Source organism: Poromitra crassiceps (genome assembly GCF_964638095.1).
Source record: "Poromitra crassiceps genome assembly, chromosome: 4".
Lineage (NCBI taxonomy): Eukaryota > Metazoa > Chordata > Actinopteri > Beryciformes > Melamphaidae > Poromitra > Poromitra crassiceps.
This window is the reverse complement of record NC_139626.1, coordinates 10,397,082-10,415,188: the sequence shown is the minus strand read 5'-3', so window position 1 is coordinate 10,415,188 and position 18,107 is coordinate 10,397,082. Positions and strand designations below refer to the sequence as shown.

General features: G+C 45.7%; 1 protein-coding gene across 1 annotated transcript in view; it reads right to left on the bottom strand.

Annotated features, from left to right (window-relative positions):
- Nucleotides 1-282: 282 nt before the first annotated feature.
- The window catches only part of pald1a (phosphatase domain containing paladin 1a), a 77,892-nt gene continuing 60,067 nt past the window's right edge, over nucleotides 283-18,107 (bottom strand). Inside the window, exons 19-20 of the mRNA XM_083634449.1 lie at nucleotides 15,261-15,416; nucleotides 283-2,995 (exon numbers count right to left, since the gene is read on the bottom strand). Of these exons, the coding sequence (XP_083490575.1) occupies nucleotides 2,846-2,995; nucleotides 15,261-15,416 (306 nt within the window). The 3' untranslated portion in view covers nucleotides 283-2,845. The remainder of the gene's footprint in view (nucleotides 2,996-15,260; nucleotides 15,417-18,107) is intronic.

Here is an 18,107-nt window from a genome sequence, read left to right as displayed (position 1 = left end):
TGCTCATAACCCGGCCTGCACTTGGAGGCTGGCGTTGGCACGAGATGAAGAGGCGTCCCGGATGTGCGAGTGGCTGTTTGGCGATGCGTATCTAGAGCAAAGACCACGGCGGGATAAGGAGGGGGGGGGGGGGGGGGGGGAAGGAAGCAGAAGAAGAGGGAAGAGGCAATTATTTGGTTCTCCGACTCTGAATGTGGAACTTCTTCCCACACCTCTATGATGGAAAAGATGACAAGAACTTTGTGTACAAGTATAAAAAATGATACCCAAGACAAAGGCATGAGCAGCTGAATCTATTTGCATGATTTATTTAGCCTGAAAACAACAAAATAAAAGACACAACATAAATTATAACTGAATAAAAAACAAACAAACATAATACCTTAATGCATCTATGAACAAAGCCTGTTAAAAAAAGGACAACATAAAATTAAGAGCATTACAATATTAACACATCAGGTTGTTATTACTACCTGCAGCTGTGTGGTCTTGCACTTCAGAAGGTGTCGTTAAGTCATATTGAGGATGGTCAAATTCTCTTAGGCAGCCAAAATGTTATTTCATTTGCATCATATTATTTAACAATACATGACTTTGTGAGTTCACTCATATTCGTCACGATCGGTTTGCTGAATTAATCTAATGTACAGTGCAAATGCTATGACATGCCAACAGAAAAGAACAATCAAAGGAAGGAGACGCAGTATTTTAAGGCAGGAGTGATAGTTTCTCAAATACAGCCACACATTACTTTACAAGCATTAGCAAACTACTGTCAAATAAAATAACAGATTAAGAACATACTCTCGTTAAAAAAAAGTGTTAGTAATCTCTAAGCGATACTGTACATTAAAACGTACACCAGATATGTAGGCATGTTAAACAAACAACAATTGGCAGTTAAGCATCAAATGAAAAGAATAGCCTGTTAATCTTGACACTGTCGGCTTGCAATGCATTCGTAACTGAAAGGAATAGCCTTTTTAATGTAAAGCATTCATAACGTATTGTCCTGAACAGTGAATCATACAGCTTTGTCCCATTCCATAAATGCCATCAATATGAACTGCGGTGGTTTTAAGGGCTATAATTATCCTTCATCAATTGATACAAAGTATACTTTATCCCGAGTTACACTAAGTATTTGCAGGCTTGGCTGTTTCCAACCGTACATTTTTATAGTCAGACATATAATTCGATTCCTGCTGAAGGCCTGATGATGTCACAGAAATTGTAACCATTTACTGGCAGGAGTCATGAAGTTTCTAAGCTGCGCTGATTAAAGCCTGAACAGATTCTCATGACTCCTGAAGGCAGCGTTAACCAACTGAGGCTCAGCAGCCCATAGAGACACTGCATGAAATAGGCCGCGCCCATCACGGGGGAAAGCTCTCCATTCACTTCCATACACCAGCGTCATTTTTACTTGAATTAAACATAGCTAAAAGCTGTTGTGTGGTGGGCTGCGCAGACAACAAATGTAAAAAAAAAAAACGCCAATTAAAGTTTTTTTGTACTCCCGAGCAAAACAAGGAACTTAAGGAAGCCATTGAGAATTGGCGAGAAGAAAAATGTGGATCTAGCTGTCAAGGAAGTAAGTAAGTAAGGAGTGTTCATCTTCCGTATGATCTTTGTGTGCAACACATGACATAGGAGAGCGCCAGGTTTGGGGGAGGGATTTTGTTTTCCCCCCGTTTTGGCCGTGGTTTCTGAATGATGACGCGCTCCGCAGTGTCTCTATAGCGCAGGACTTAATTGCTTAAAGCCCCGATCCTGGATTGCTAATATAAAAATCATGGGTGTACACGGCACGTACAGTTTCTTGAATGGTAGGAATCTGATGAAAAAGCAAAAACTTTGTGTCAAAGTTTGCAAACACAAACACATAGAAAAGCATTTACAACTTCAAAATGAAATTAATTCAACTCAAAACTTTAAAATTCATGTGTTTTAAAGTTACGGACAGGTACTGTTGCTGTAGTACCTGTATCTAGAGGCCTGGCAATTTAAAAGAGAAAAAAATTCTCCAACCCAGTGAAATAATAGTAAGCAAACTTCATCATCAATCATTCCATCAAAACTCTTTTAAAAACATCCACTCTGATCAATTTTTGAAAACTTAACATTTAAACATGAATATATTTATAATATATTAGGGACTTTCACAGACTGTGAAAAACGAACGGTATCTCCCAAAAAATACCAGGTCCCATAACGGCACACAATTCTGGAATAGTGAAAATTGCTGGCAGGCAGACAGACAGACAGACAGGCAGACAGACAGACAGACAGACAGACAGGCAGGCAGACAGACAGACAGACAGTGGTATTTATTTATTTAGCTCTTTCATAACAAAATTTGACTTCAGACTCATCATGGTGCCAACAGAAGCTAGAAGATTCTACTTCACCTTCACCACTACTTAAAGACAGTTGCTGGACAAGACAACTGCATTATGACTTCATTTTATTTTTTTTACACTTCATGGAAAACGTAACATAAATATTAGTACACTGAAATTCTACGCTCTATCAAAAATGAAAAAATAAGAAAAAGGCACAAATCCCCTCTAATAGCGACAACATTCTGCTAAGACTTGTAAGATACAGTGACAATATGAACACATCTAAAAATAAAAGGTAACACTGCCAGTAAGTTTGAAAAAAGACAAGGAAAGGGAAAGCAGTATCGCAGTAGCGGATGTAAAGAAGATATGCATAATAATAATAATAATAATAATAGTAGTAGTAATAATAGTAAAAAAAGAAGGCAGAACATTATTCAACTTGTTGTTTTTCTAGAAAAGCACAGTATTGTCTTGGCAGAGTTCACAGTGATACTTCCTCAGATGAACTCCCCTCTGATGGGGAGCGATCGGACGCTCTGCTGTTGCCAGCGGCAGCGCAGCCGGGCCAGTGGCGTGTCCCTGGGGTGCTCGAACTCCGAGAAACCCAGCTGGTTGAGGATGTCATAAACCCCGGCTCTGGCAGCCACCTACCACGGAGCAGGAGAGACAGGAAACGTTAATGAACGGGGCTGCGCGGCCTGGGCGCCCCTCGCTTTGAATCTAGAGCTTCTCTGCGCGTGTACGCTGAAAGCAGTTGCATGGGGAACAATAGATGTCTGCTGGAGGTTTGGCAGCCACTGGGAATGTTCTCTCAGCGCTCCTGCGCCTGACTCATTACTGTATGCGTGCGGACGTCAACACGGAGGATTTCCCTAGCGAGACAGCGGTGTGAGTGAGAAGCTGACTGGGTCGAGCTGAGTCACGCCCCCCCCTCTGGCTGTCCAGCTCCATACTAGGACAGATGGGAAACGCCATGGGCTACCAAAAGACATCTGGCCCAGAGAGCCGAACAATACGCCGGACAAACCCGGCAGCAGACGCCGGCTGCCTCGCAAAAACACGAGATTAAATACGCCATTAAAGCCGCCACAGCTTGTCCCGTTTGCTCTGCGGGATATTTACATGTCACCCGGGGTGTCCATTCTCTCTCCTCGGCCAGCAATTACAGGTCGGAACACAATGTTCCTACTTGAATCTTTGAGGAGCAGTACTGGAATGTGATGTCCAGCCTCGACATTTGAAAGAAGGTCATGTCAGGAAATCGAACTCTGCCAACTGACCCTGACAAATGTATGTATTTATAAAGATCTGCATTTTGATTTCCACACCACTATGCACTGACTATGCTGTGCATGTCTATGCACAGGAATAATTCTCAATTTTGGTAACACAAGCATGCTGGGATGTTAAATCCGATTTGCTGCTAAAGTCATTAATCATCATTATCTTGATTGGCTTCCCAAATCTGATTTGGGAGTGTGTCCGCACTGCCACAAATCTGATTTGGGCAAGTGTTCAAGTCAGATCTGTGTGTCCAGACCTCCATATGTGGTTTGGGACAAGTGACACAAATCAGACTTGGAGCGTCCAGACTCATAAAACCAATCTGGATAGAATCATTATGAGGTCACTAAAGTTCACAAATCAGATTTGGCCTCCTAGTCTGAACATGGCCTCAGTAGCCTAGACGCCTAGCTTGGAATCAAAGAGAGCTACAGTATTCAGGATATGACTGAACCACCAGCTGTGTGCTAGTGCGCTGGACCCTTCAAGTTGCTCTACTAGTAAACTTGGCCTAAAATGCGATGCCAATTCAACGTGTGGGTTTACCTTCATCTCCTTAGGTAGTCGAGAAGGAGGCCAGACCGCAAATTTGGACGAGGAGCGGAATGTGCAAGAGGACACATTGGGAACGCCGGGGTAAATCAGGACATGATGTGTGAACGCATAGTTCACATACTATCTATGCATGTGGCGATAGCTCACTCCAGCAACGGACTGCAACCCTCAAGGAGGAAAATTCAACACGAGTGCGGCCGTGTTGGTGAGGGCTTGTGGTCATCCTGTATAAAGTGCTGCTCCGGATATTTTGAGAATGCACTATCAGGTTTTGCTATGCAAAACATGCCGAGGAAGACTTAATGCAACAATGGCAGAAATAATAGTAGCACGATATCCCTTACCCTAACACTGATTATAGCTTCTTTGGGCCAGCATTGTGCAGGAATATACTGAAGACGCCACAGAGTGTGGTCAATCCAATTAACTACTCCCTGACCGCGCAAAATTGAATGTTACAAGAGATATCATGTGTCGCTGAAAACTTTGGATCGTGTAGGAGCCGACACTGACTATAATAAACCCTGCCAAACCTTTGCCTCAGCCCTATTAGCTGTCCCATTCAGAACAAACGAATCAACCGACAATCAAATCAAGAGCTTCTCCCAGGGCCGCGGGAAGTAGGGGTGCTGCAGCACCCCCTAGATTTCCCCCCCCAAAAAAACAAAAAAAACAAAACTTACAAATGTACGGTAATTAAAAATATTTTGCAGTGCACTATGTTCCTTTCTTGTTTAAGAATGTTTTTGGAAATGAAAATGTAGCCTATTTAAATAGAATTATCAACAATAACAATCAAGGAAGTTACATGCTTGTAGGCTAGAGAAGAAGAAGCGCGCATGCACGCACATGTTGTGTTGAACCAACCAACAACCAATACGAATTGTTTAATCTGGCAATAAAGAAATGTGAACTTGACATGCTATTTTAATAGCCTACTCAAAAATGCACCTCCCACTATACAGCAAAGAGAGGAGTCAATGTTTCTTGATATAATCATTGCCATTCAGATCAGAATAATTAGTCTAGTCATTAAGTTTGCTCGTAATATTTCTGTCATGTTAAGTCTGTGTCATGTTAACTGATGTATTCAGAGCAAATAGGGAGATATAGAGCATTATCATCATGCTATATATCTCCCTCTTTGCTCTGGATGAGTGAGAAAAGGAGAAAATACTGAATAATTACATCACAACAGTATCCTAATGTTAATTTAAAATGAGATATTCCTCTAAATATGGCAAAAAAATGTAAAAAAAAAAAAAAATCGTAATTTTTTTTTCCGCGGGCCCCACCGAGAGTCCCTTCCTCCCAGCACCCCCTGCTTAAAGTGACTTCCAGCGGCCCTGGCTTCTCCAATACTTTCTTGCAAACGGAAATAGTAAAAACAACCCATCAGTACAGTGTTTACTGACCAATTTGTTCCTTACAGCTCAACTGCTGCGGGGGAGTTCTTTGCTAGGAACAAAATGAGTGGGTGCAGCGGAACCATTAGTCAGTTAGTCTGGACTCCCTGGAACCATTAGTCAGTTAGTCTGGACTCCCTGGGGAAACTCTGGATTTGTGCTGTTAACCAAAGTACTTCACCTGACTCATCTCTTCCACCGCCCAGCTGTCTAAATAGCAAACGTGCGAAAAATGCGACGCGGCGATAAGTTCGTGTTCGAGAGGCACACATCTGTTTGAATGCAGGGGTTTTATGAGCTCCCTGCAGAGGATGTTGGGGGACGGAGATGGAGAGCTCCAGGAGCCAGGCTTGCTCACAGTCTGCGGGTCAAAGGTCAAGACTGTGACAGTAAGTGATCTCACTCTCCATTCTAGTGTTAACGTCCCCATGAAATTAAATCCCATTACTTCCACTTCCTGCAAAACACATGGTGACCTCGTGCCACACTATTAGGCGTAAATATACATTTTTAACCATTAAAACAGATTTGTGAACAATTCCACCCATCCGCTTTGGAATGATCCCTGACTGCATTATGTCCCGCCCCAACATCCTGTTTCAAGAGGAAATGCCTCAAATCCAGGAAAGAAACATGCCATTGCATGGGCTCAACCAAAGAGTATAGAAATCAAGAAGGGACAAACCTGGTACTTTTTTGACAACAGCGCTGCCGCAATTTGGGACCGAAAATGCCTCCTTGGCAAATGGGACAACAACACAGAACCATGACAGCGAGACAGTACACACCACGGCCGGGAAGAACACAGGACATTTCAGTAGAAGGACTTTTGTATAGCGCTTTGTAGGCGGGACATTTTACTGGCGTCATTACGGGAGTCTCCTTCAAATCCAAAATGGCGGCGGTGTAGCTCTGCTGCTGCGTGCTGATGTTGCAATGGAACGACTTATTCGCTTTCACCTCTTGGCAATATAAGCTCTTTGGCTCAACAGCACATGGGCTCTCTAGCAAACTCTCTAGCAAACTCTCTAGGAAAACTACTCTCTACTCTCTAGTGCAAACTACAGAGCACAGTGGAACATGGAAAGTTGAAATCACAGGAGTTATAGACTTTGATGTCTGAGCAGCACCATGGCTGTGTGCTGCTGGACAACGCTGTACTTGAGGTTGTCAAGCTAGCGGGTGACAGTAAGCAGAGCTTTCATCCTGTATCGAGGAGATCATCACATGTGCCAATACTCATTAGCTTAGCTTAGCTGCGACGGTGGCATGCAGCGCGCGAGGGGGCGGAGCGGCGGGGGGCTTTCCCACAGTCGGCTCTCTCAAAAGCCTCACATAGCAGGCCCGGTGCGGGACGGCCCGGTGCAGGACGGCCCGGTGCAGGACGTCCCGGTGCAGGACGTCCCGGTGCAGGACGGCCCGGTGCAGGATGTCCCGGTGCAGGACGGCCCGGTGCAGGACGGGGGGACAGGGAGGGGGGACAGGACGGGGGGACAGGGAGGCCTCTGTGCCACACATCCAAACAGCTGGAGTGACTGATAGGGTACCTCTCGCCAAGGCATCTGTGGTATGCACTGTACACAAGTCCCACCATTGTATAATGGACCGCGTCGTGGCTTTCGCAAAAACCTGGATTTCAATTCCAATATTTCCTCTGATGTTTTGCTGCTCTGATCTCGCTGCGTGCCCGCGAGGCGACCGGGGCTTAATGACGCGAAGGACAATATTTGTCCGGCGCACGCACAATGCGCGCACACACACACACGCATGCACACACACGCACAAACACACACACACACACACACACACACACACACACACACGCACACACACACACACACACACACAAACGCACGCACAAACACACACACACACACACACACACAAACACACGCACGCACGCACAAACACACACACACACACACACACACACACACGCACAAACAAACACACACACACACGCACGCACAAACACACACACAAACACATACACAAACAAACAAACACACACACACACACACACACACACACACAAACACACACACAGCTTGCTGCTTTTTTGTTTTGCTTCGGCTGCACAAACAAGACTGCATCATTATATGGCAATTAGCTGTACACCTTGGATGCCGCGGGCAAAAAAAAAAAAAAAAGGTACATGAAACACACGTGTCTGTGTTCGGACACATACAATCCAACTGAGCAGGAGCGGCAGAACCCCACAGATCAGAGGCGCCCTATCAGCTCGCTTGGCGTAGATGGCTGTTAAGCATGACTGGGATCACTGTGCTGCTGCTATATTAGAGGATGCAGAGATCAAACTAGTCCAGCACAGGATGCAGGACAGACTGTATCCTCTCAGTGCCAGCAGGTCTGATAACGCTCCCCCACTGACCACGGCTTTAGACCCCTGCCTCTGGCACCGCAGCTTTGTCACTAATGATCCTGCCACGGTCACTGGCGATAGGCTAATGATTGTGCCTGGGGGTCAGTTGGGCCGGTGCCAGAGATCCACTACAACTGGCCCAGTACCACACGTCACATGACTGGCCCAGTAGGCTACCACACGTCACATGATTGGCCCAGTACCACACGTCACATGACTGGCCCAGTACCACACGTCACATGACTGGCCCAGTACCACACGTCACATGACTGGCCCAGTAGGCTACCACACGTCACATGACTGGCCCAGTACCACACGTCACATGACTGGCCCAGTACCACACGTCACATGACTGGCCCAGTAGGCTACCACACGTCACATGACTGGCCCAGTAGGCTACCACACGTCACATGACTGCTGGTGGAGGGGGAAGATGCATCCACTATAATGGCATGATATTTTCCCGCACAAGGTTTTTATATTATTTAAAGATGGAATGGGGAAAAAAAGTCTGATCGGCAATGGAGAGCTAGCCCTATGAACGCGAATGTCGCTGAGTGACTGAGTGAGTACCCCCCTTTCCACCAACTGGAATCTAGTGCAGGTGCTGGGCTGGTTCGCAATTGGTTCAACCGTGACCCTTCTAAGAACCGGTTTGGTTTTCCACGGGTTCGAGCTGGCTAGAGAGAGCCACAAACAGGGCAGAGGGTCATCGTTGTATAATACCAGGGTGTCAACCCGCACAAAATTTACGCGGTGCATTCTCCATGTCTTCTAGGTGGACACCTGCTTACCGCTCCTACAATCAACTCCAATGAGCAACAATCTGCGAGAAACCACCACTTTTTTAGTCACAATGGCAGCTTTCACGCGGACACGCGGCCGTGTCCCCTCTCATGTGCTGGCGTCTCTCTGTCTAGAGTCAACAACACCGTTTACCGTTCAGCAGTCACGTGCGTGGTCAACCTGCAGTGTGTGTGACTGGCTGTCGGACGTGTCAATCAAAGCTCTGCTGCCAGCAGAAAGCACACGCCCACAGTTGGTCAAGACAGCTAGCAAAAAACGGTGGGTGCATCTTTTTGTGACAATGAAGGCAAAGATATATTTGTGGCGATTCTTTTGTGTGTGTGGTGATTTGATAGCAGAACTCAGGTCTTATGAATGTTTGTGCTGAGGCAATGGGTAGAATGATACTTGTCAGTGTGGATGGAAAGTGTGAGAGAGAGAAGCACAGGGGACAATAACAGCAGATATATTCCAGGCATGATCTAATAGAAGAGCAGGGTTTTAAGCATTGTGGGGACGATATGTTGACGATATAATTGTCGTAACGAGAAGGGATTTTGGCCACATTCTGTACAGCAGAGTTGAGACAACGTGATGTCTTGTCCCCTGGGTGTGCGCCTGCATAACTGGGCCATTAGAGTCACTCTGATGCACCACATATATTCCCTATTCATAACAGGAAGAATATGCCCCCGATTGACCGTGCATATTTCTGCGACAATTGTTTTCACAGCGATTGTTCCAGAGTCTATTTTGGAATTCCATGTTTTTCCTTTCAGTTTGTTCTACCTCAATAAGGACAAAGAAGGAGGAGATTTTCATTCAGTGATTTCCAAACATTCCTTGGTTGTGTTTCTCCCGGCAGTCGGCTCGCAGATAAGAATAGAAATGGGGCTGGGGTGCCACAGTCTGAAATCCATATCATGACACAGATGACTTTTACTCGCTTACTTTCAGCATCATTTTCTTTAGGCCTTTCTGCTGCTTTCAAATTGCAAACATAAAAGGGTAATAATCCGCATTTAGCATTGAAGATCAAATGCTTGTTCTGAGGTGACAATAAGATAATTATAACAATGAGAATATTGATGGGCTTTCGCTGAAGCTTCGGATATCACAGCGTGACTGCTTATAGTCAGATCTTTTAACACAGAAACACACAGGAATTTCAATTGAGACCATGTAATGCAAGCAAGCACTTAGTATGTCTGTCTCTGAGCAGTATGGCACTCAAGTCAGATGGTGCATTTGGTCCTGGCTAGATTCTGCCTTGATTCACGTTGTGTATGCCTTTTGCTTCAACCCATTTCACTGAAATCAAATGCATTGTGACAAACTGCCAAAGAGAAATTAGCACTATGAGCAGTGTTGGGGGTAACAAGAACATGTGCAAGAACATCAAACATTTCAAATGCTTCTATAAAAAAATCACTCATTGGTAAATATGTGGAAATAGACAGTGTTTTGTAATTTGTAATTCGATGGTGTTTGTATATGTTTTATCTGTTACTATGCAACAATTTTTTTATTGAACTTTCATTCGCTTAAATTTAATCTCATTTACTGTTATATTTACAATGCTAATGTTTTATGTGAATTTCTTATACGCTTTGATTTTATCTGAACTGTAAACTGCTGGGATTGTTCATATTTTTAAGTTGGATAATGTAAAGAGGGGGCCGAACAAGATAAGCTATGGCTTCTTTCTGCTAACCTGACGCTGCCAGATGGACGGTATAGCTCCACATAGGTTTCACTAAACCAGTCGATCTGGGTTTGAAGTCACCAGACCCGCTGACGGAGGCGGGCACTTTGTCCAAGCTACTTGGCAGGTGATTGGATGACCCATCTGTCTATCACCGCTGGTGGGTGTTAACTTCAACCAATCAGATCGCGGAAGGTGCCTGTGGATGATCTCCGTGGTATTCATTGATTGAGTCCTCGCGGTCGTAAAGTCACCTTCGAAGCATTTAGTTAGATTATAACGAACTAGTTGTGTGGCTTAGCCTTCCCAAATGTTGAGGGTCGTTTTTTAGAATTTAATACATAGAATTGGGAACGTTACATTCAATTTCATTCACTGCCTGTCACTTCCGCGGCGGCAGCCATGCTGATGAGTGAAAAGAACTACAAAGACCATGTACCCACTACTTGCCCAGACGAGCCAGAGCCCGCCTATGGCCGCCGCTGATTCGTCGAGCCATGCCGGCTCGACCAATCATCTTAACTGCCTGTGCAGGTCCAGACCGTCACGGAGAACCAAATGCAATGTGAGTTCACGTGACGGGCGGTTTACCAGGCTATCTTTCTGCCCCTTCTCGAACTATATCATAATGTAACTGTTACGTATTCTTTGTCTTTGACTGTTCGAGATAAATAAAGATCAAATCAAATCAAAAAATCAAACTCATTACAAAAGTAACATATTACATGTAATATATTACTTTTAGCAGTAACTCAGTAATATAACTTTTTAAATAAAGATACAATCATTTCCTAATCAAATTGTGTGTTCTTTGTATGCAAATAACCACTATACATGTAGATGACATGAACAAAGGAAAAGGATAACATTTAGAATTTTGGACGGTTTACACTGACTTCAAGACGGTTTAAATTCTTTTTCGGGATGGTTCCGGGGCGGCGATGTCATTCTGCTACTGCAGTTATTTTGGTGAAAGTAACGCAAAAGTAGTGTAATAAGTAATGAGTTACTCTACACAGACAGTAGTATTGTAAAGTAACGTATTACTTTCAAATGAAAGTAACTAGTAATATGTAGTATATTACATTTTGAAAGTACCTTGCCCAACAACACTGACTATGAGTGGGTGAGTCGTTGCTTAGTTTTAGCAGCAGAAACACTGTGGGGGCAAAACTCTGCTTCCTGGAGCAAACACTGTGAATAGCAATATGCCAGTGATCTTGGCGTTAATAAGAACCATGACAATGAGTTCCTCCTTCGGCGCGGGGGGGTGTGGGGGGGTACCACTTACAGGCTACTCATTTGTTTGGAATGCACATAAATTCCCTGCTTTACTGTAGGGGGCACAGCTGGCCAAACGATTAATGCAACAACAAACACACCGGGCCTAGACGTTCTGAAGTTCAGTGTGAAGAACCAGGCCACAATAGAACCAGGCCACAATAGAACTAGAACAAGCTTGTAAATTCCACAGGGGGAAAATCCAAATGAAACTCTGGTAACGGTTCACAGAGCACAAGTGGGAAAGCGGCGCTTCTGCCATTTTTCACCCCACACAATTTTGCCAGCGGAGAGGATAATGCTACCAATAATAATGCATTGTGGGTAAGCAGAGATCTGTTCCTCTCCGTTGGTTTTAATGAAGCCGGGGGGCAACAGACGACTAGAAGAGTGCAGATGAATCTCTAACGCCTCCAGTTGATTTTGTCCTCTGTGCTGCCGGTGTCGCTGCAATTTAAGGCTCGGCTACAAGATGGGCTCGGGCACGCATTGTGATTGGCCCACGTGGTGGGATTAACGTGGGCAAAATGGCCGACAGCTTTAGATTAGCTGACAAGCTAATGCTAAGCTACTGATGTTATCAGACATGATAGACATAACAAATATGAATCAGGGTTAGGGTAAGGACCTGTGTCCACCTAGCGTCTTTTCATCAGCTCCGGCGTCTATTTTCAGTTGTTTCCAATGGGGGGAGAGCGTATGCGAGCGCACACGGACGTCTAGAGAAAGTTCGCTGCGTCCAGCGTCTATTTTCACAGCGCTCTGGCATTTTTGTGCGCCCGACTCCCAGCGCACCCAGCTGAAATTATTTTAACTTTTCAGAAAGACGCTGGTGTTGGGTGCTCCTTTTCTGGCAACTAATCACATGGAGAAACTATCGCAACAGAGACAGAAAGGCTCAATTGTGGGAGCAGATCGGCTAGACACTTAATATTTCTGGTGAGTGTTGAGCTAAATCACTGTATGTGTGTTGTTTGCTAATGTTAGCTGTCAGCTATCAAGCTACTACCGCACTGAACTAACGTTAGTTTCAGACTGCTTCCTTGTTATATTGTGCGCCGAGATCAGCGCTTCCCAGCGCACTTCCAGCGTTTAACGTCGGGAAAAGACGCTAGGTGGACACAGGCCCTTAGGGGATAGACCCCGTTGTGGACCCCGAGCCGAGCACTTCCGGTAGGGCGAGCCGAATGTGTAGGCCGAGTAGATCCTGTACCTACTGTACCTACTGTACCTACTGTACCTACTGTACACCGGCAAGCAAGATCTGACTTCACTTTTCAATGAATGTCCAACAGAGTGCACATCCAGCGTGGAGACCACTCAGCTGGCATCGCCTGTCTGGAGTTTCCACGGGCAATTCAAGGAAAGATTCGGGGGGAGTGTGAGGAGGGTTGCTTGGGGTGCACAGGGGGGTAGTGTGCTCTGTATCAGATGGAGTGTCCTAGAAACATGACACACATCTCTTCAGCAGGGTGTTATTACCAGCAGTACCCTCACATTTCCACCGTCTGGAATGAGAAACTGTAAAAGAAACCAATTGACCACGTGGAGTATCATTAGGAGAAATAGCATTGTTCGCTTGGCCGAATTTGCACTTCCACTCTATCATTGGTGAATTATATAAATAAAGTTCGGATATGTCCATATTTTATTTCCATCAGTGTACAATGGTCAAAGATGTGTACAATGGATTTAGAGACAATCAGAATTGTGAATCCTAGACAAGGGGTGACTCCAGTGGCTGCGAAAAGAAGCCAGATTGGATGGAAGTCAATGGGAAAATGACCCCACTTCTCTCAATCGAGTTATTCCCTCAGTAAACACTTTCCTAAAGAGTTGATGGTCTCAGGCCATGTCCACACGGAGACGGAAGCAATCTTTTTTTTTTTCGTTTAAGAAAAGTTTTCCATAAACACGGAATCGTTTCAAGAAATGTGTGTATCCACATGAAACCACGGAATACCACTGAAACCGCTGTAGAATATATGCCAGGCCGGTAAGTGGCGCTGTAACGCTGCCACAAAGTACACCAAAAACAGAGAATAAGACAATCTCGTCAATAATGGCATTCAACCACTAGGGGCGCACAGTCTATAATGTGTATCTCACTGTAGCGAGCAGACCCTTGGCTTTGCGGGGAGGTTTGCCATGTCGATGAATAAATGCAGAGCTGTTCAGCAGGGCTGATGGTCTCCCTGTAGCCTACAATATAGAACGTTAACTATCAGTGACGTTCCTGATATCATCCAATTCCATGATCTTTAGACATATGTTGCAAACACATCCCAGCGTATTGGCCGCTCCTGCACATCACAGCACAGGCTAAATGATGCAACATAAATATACATTATATAAACTTATGGCATAAATGTGTTTTTATTGAAAAAGTGGCGTCAAGTAAGCTAAAGTCTAGTTGGAGTGGACACGAGCGGACATCACAGTGCAACCGTGTGTTCGTCAAAACCTCTCACTTCCCTATTCACGTTGTATTTACGAGGGCTATATATAGGGCAACCCGAGTATGTCGGTTACACTCAGGGTTTACATTTCATTTCATTTCATTTTGTCCAATATTAAAATATTCCAGAATTGCATGTTGTATTAAAAATAAATATTATTTCTATCTAACACGTTAAGCCTGATTTTGTTTGTGTTATTGTAAAAACTTTGCTGCCGCTAAGCCTTCTGGGAAATATCCGATGAAGGGAGGGGAGGGGTGGATGGGAAGAGGCAGCTGCGGAGCCCTGAGGATGTTGTACGCTGTTCTTCGTGTCCACTTGTTGCTGACGGTGGTAATAGAGGAGCATTATATTTTGCTGCAAGAGCCCTAACAGGCTCAGTAGCTGCTGTAGCACGAAGCTAGTGCACTGTAAGCCGCCATGATTGTTATTGCTGGCGGAGAGAGGTGGGGCTATGGCGTCATCGGTTCAGGAAAGATGCGTATGCTTTGTAAACACGGAAATGCAAAGGTGGCGTCTTCAGATTTATTCACTCTGGGACCCGGTTTCAAAAATTAGCGTATACTCCCAGAACGTATACTCCTAGAACGCTGGTTCCATCTGGACGAAACGTCTATACGAGAAAAAACTTTAGCGGATACACCTAAACTCGTCTCCGTGTGGACATGGCCTCAATCGCTCGTTTCAAGTCTTCTTCGATGCAGCACGATGGTGCCATTTAGAGTCGGATAGACGATAAAGGAGACTATGTTTTGGGGCGTGATTGACAGGTCGCCTGGAGAATGATCGCGCAGCTCGCCGTTCACGAACCAATAGCAGGGGGAGCTGCGGCTCTGTGGGACAACCCCCTCTGTCTCGCGCTAGCTGCTTCTGACTTCAAATAACCAAGATGGCGACAGTCAAAATGTGAAACTCGAGGCTTCAAAATAGTAGTAGTAGTTTGTGATAGAGTCCCCAGGCAATGGGTGCTTACGTCCATATTTGTATACAGTCTATGGTTGTAATCCACTATAGTCGATGACACATAAACAAAGCTGTGCGAATAGGAAATACCTGTTCCATCCAGAGTGTGAAGGAGCGCTGCCACGAGTCTTTCTTCTCTAGATGCAGGTAGGTGTTGAAGAGGATGAGGTACATGTAGCGCTCCAGGTACTGCAGGCTCCTCAGCAGCAGCTGCTGAGACTCCTCCTCCCTCTTCGCACTTTTGATCTAAGAAGAAGGAAAAAGTACACAAAGAATGCAGAGGTCTATTTTTACAACAACTGGACACACAACAAATACAATGTACAAATACAAATACAATACAAATACAAATACAATACAATGTACTTCCATATCTGGCAACAACGGCTGTCAGCCGCGTCCAATAAGCAGAAACGTCAGTGACATTTGGGATGATTGTGCTGCATGATTTGCATAGCATTATAATATGTCACAGGCTCAGGGCCGCTGCTGGCCATTTGGGTGCCCTAAGCGTAATTGTTTTGTGATGCCCCCCCCCCCGCAAAACTTTCAATAACTGTCAAACGAAAGACTGCAAAATCATTAATTATGAACGATACTAGTGTATCTCACATTACATTACATGTGGCAAACAAACAATTGTTAGAATTACTGTACATGTCAGCAAACAAGCGATTGTTAAACTGTACATGCAAGCAGGGGCGGACTGGGATCATAATTCAGGCCGGGCATTAGATACCAAGCAGGCCAGGCCGATACGGGCCGACGTGCATGCCAGCGTCGAAAAATTTGGGCTGTTTGAAGCCCAATTTGGGCCGTTTGAAGCCCGATTTGGGCCGTTTGAAGCCCGATTTGGGCTGTTTGAAGCCAGATTTGGGCCGTTTGAAGCCCGATTTGGGTCGTTTGAAGCCAGATTTGGGCCAGTTGAAGCCAGATTTGGGCCGTTTGAAGCCCAATTTGGGCTGTTTGCAGCCCAATTTGGGCCGAGTCCAATTTTACAATGAGATGCACCCACTTTAACCCTGAATAAAGTAATACAACCACTAGTAAACCAGTAGGCGGCGCCTGGCCTGCTGTTCAGTGAGTGGCCTGACTGAGGGCACCAAAAAAAAAAAAAAAAAAATTTTTTTTTTGGTGCCCTCAGTCACATGATGCCCTACGCAGTCTGCGTACTCTGCGTATAGGGTGCGGCGGCCCTGCACAGGCTATAGGCGGGCCTCGCTGTGGAAGGGCAGGCAGCATGACTGTCTCTCTATGTGGATTGCGTTTTCATAATGATGGTCTTGCTTGACCTGCAGTGATGAAGGCACAGCTTCAAACCTGCTATTACAACGTACTGTACGTGATGACAGGAGTGTGTTGCTCGCTCGTTAGATTTCTTGACATTTAACATCCACAAGTATCGCTGAGCAAATGGGTTAAAAAAATGACTGCAGTACATCAACAACATTTAACCTTTGTCTTCAGAATTTGCTTTAACACAACAAATCACTTCACTCCAATCACTCGAGTGTGGACTTGTGCAGATAACTAGTCTACCAATGAGATCATAGTTGATTTCATCCTCATTCCTGCAGCGTGCTTCTCTTATACCCCCACCCCCCCCCCCCCCATCTACATGGGCATTATTTCCGCTTAGCGCTGGCATAATAGTGTTTGCCTTTCTTTCCCTCAGGCCACCAGCTCCACCAATAGAGGATCTATCTACTCCACAGGCTACCAGCTCCACCAATAGAGAGTCTATCTACTCCACAGGCCACCAGCTCCACCAATAGAGGCTCTATCTACTCCACAGGCCACCAGCTCCACCAATAGAGGCTCTGTCTTCTCCACAGGCCACCAGCTCCACCAATAGAGGCTCTGTCTACTCCACAGGCCACCAGCTCCACCAATAGAGGCTCTGTCTTCTCCACAGGCTACCAGCTCCACCAATAGAGGCTCTATCTACTCCACAGGCTACCAGCTCCACCAATAGAGGCTCTATCTACTCCACAGGCCACCAGCTCCACCAATAGAGGCTCTGTCTACTCCACAGGCCACCAGCTCCACCAATAGAGGGTCTATCTACTCCTCAGGCTACCAGCTCCACCAATAGAGGCTCTGTCTAGTACTCCACAGGCCACCAGCTCCACCAATAGAGGGTCTATCTACTCCACAGGCTACCAGCTCCACCAATAGAGAGTATATCTACTCCACAGGCCACCAGCTCCACCAATAGAGGCTCTATCTACTCCACAGGCCACCAGCTCCACCAATAGAGGCTCTATCTACTCCACAGGCCACCAGCTCCACCAATAGAGGCTCTATCTACTCCACAATGTCACCCTGAACTCATGCAGCAAGGTGCCATCCAGCTGTGTGTCAATGTCACCCTGAACTCAGCAGCAAGGTGCCATCCAGCTGTGTGTCAATGTCACCCTGAACTCAGCAGCAAGGTGCCATCCAGCTGTGTGTCAATGTCACCCTGAACTCATGCAGCAAGGTGCCATCCAGCTGTGTGTCAATGTCACCCTGAACTCAGCAGCAAGGTGCCATCCAGCTGTGTGTCAATGTCACCCTGAACTCAGCAGCAAGGTGCCATCCAGCTGTGTGTCAATGTCACCCTGAACTCAGCAGCAAGGTGCCATCCAGCTGTGTGTCAATGTCACCCTGAACTCATGCAGCAAGGTGCATCCAGCTGTGTGTCAATGTCACCCTGAACTCATGTAGCAAGGTGCCATCCAGCTGTGTGTCAATGTCACCCTGAACTCAGCAGCAAGGTGCCATCCAGCTGTGTGTCAATGTCACCCTGAACTCAGCAGCAAGGTGCCATCCAGCTGTGTGTCAATGTCACCCTGAACTCAGCAGCAAGGTGCCATCCAGCTGTGTGTCAATGTTACCCTGAACTCAGCAGCAAGGTGCCATCCAGCTGTGTGTCAATGTCGATGGGATGGCAGT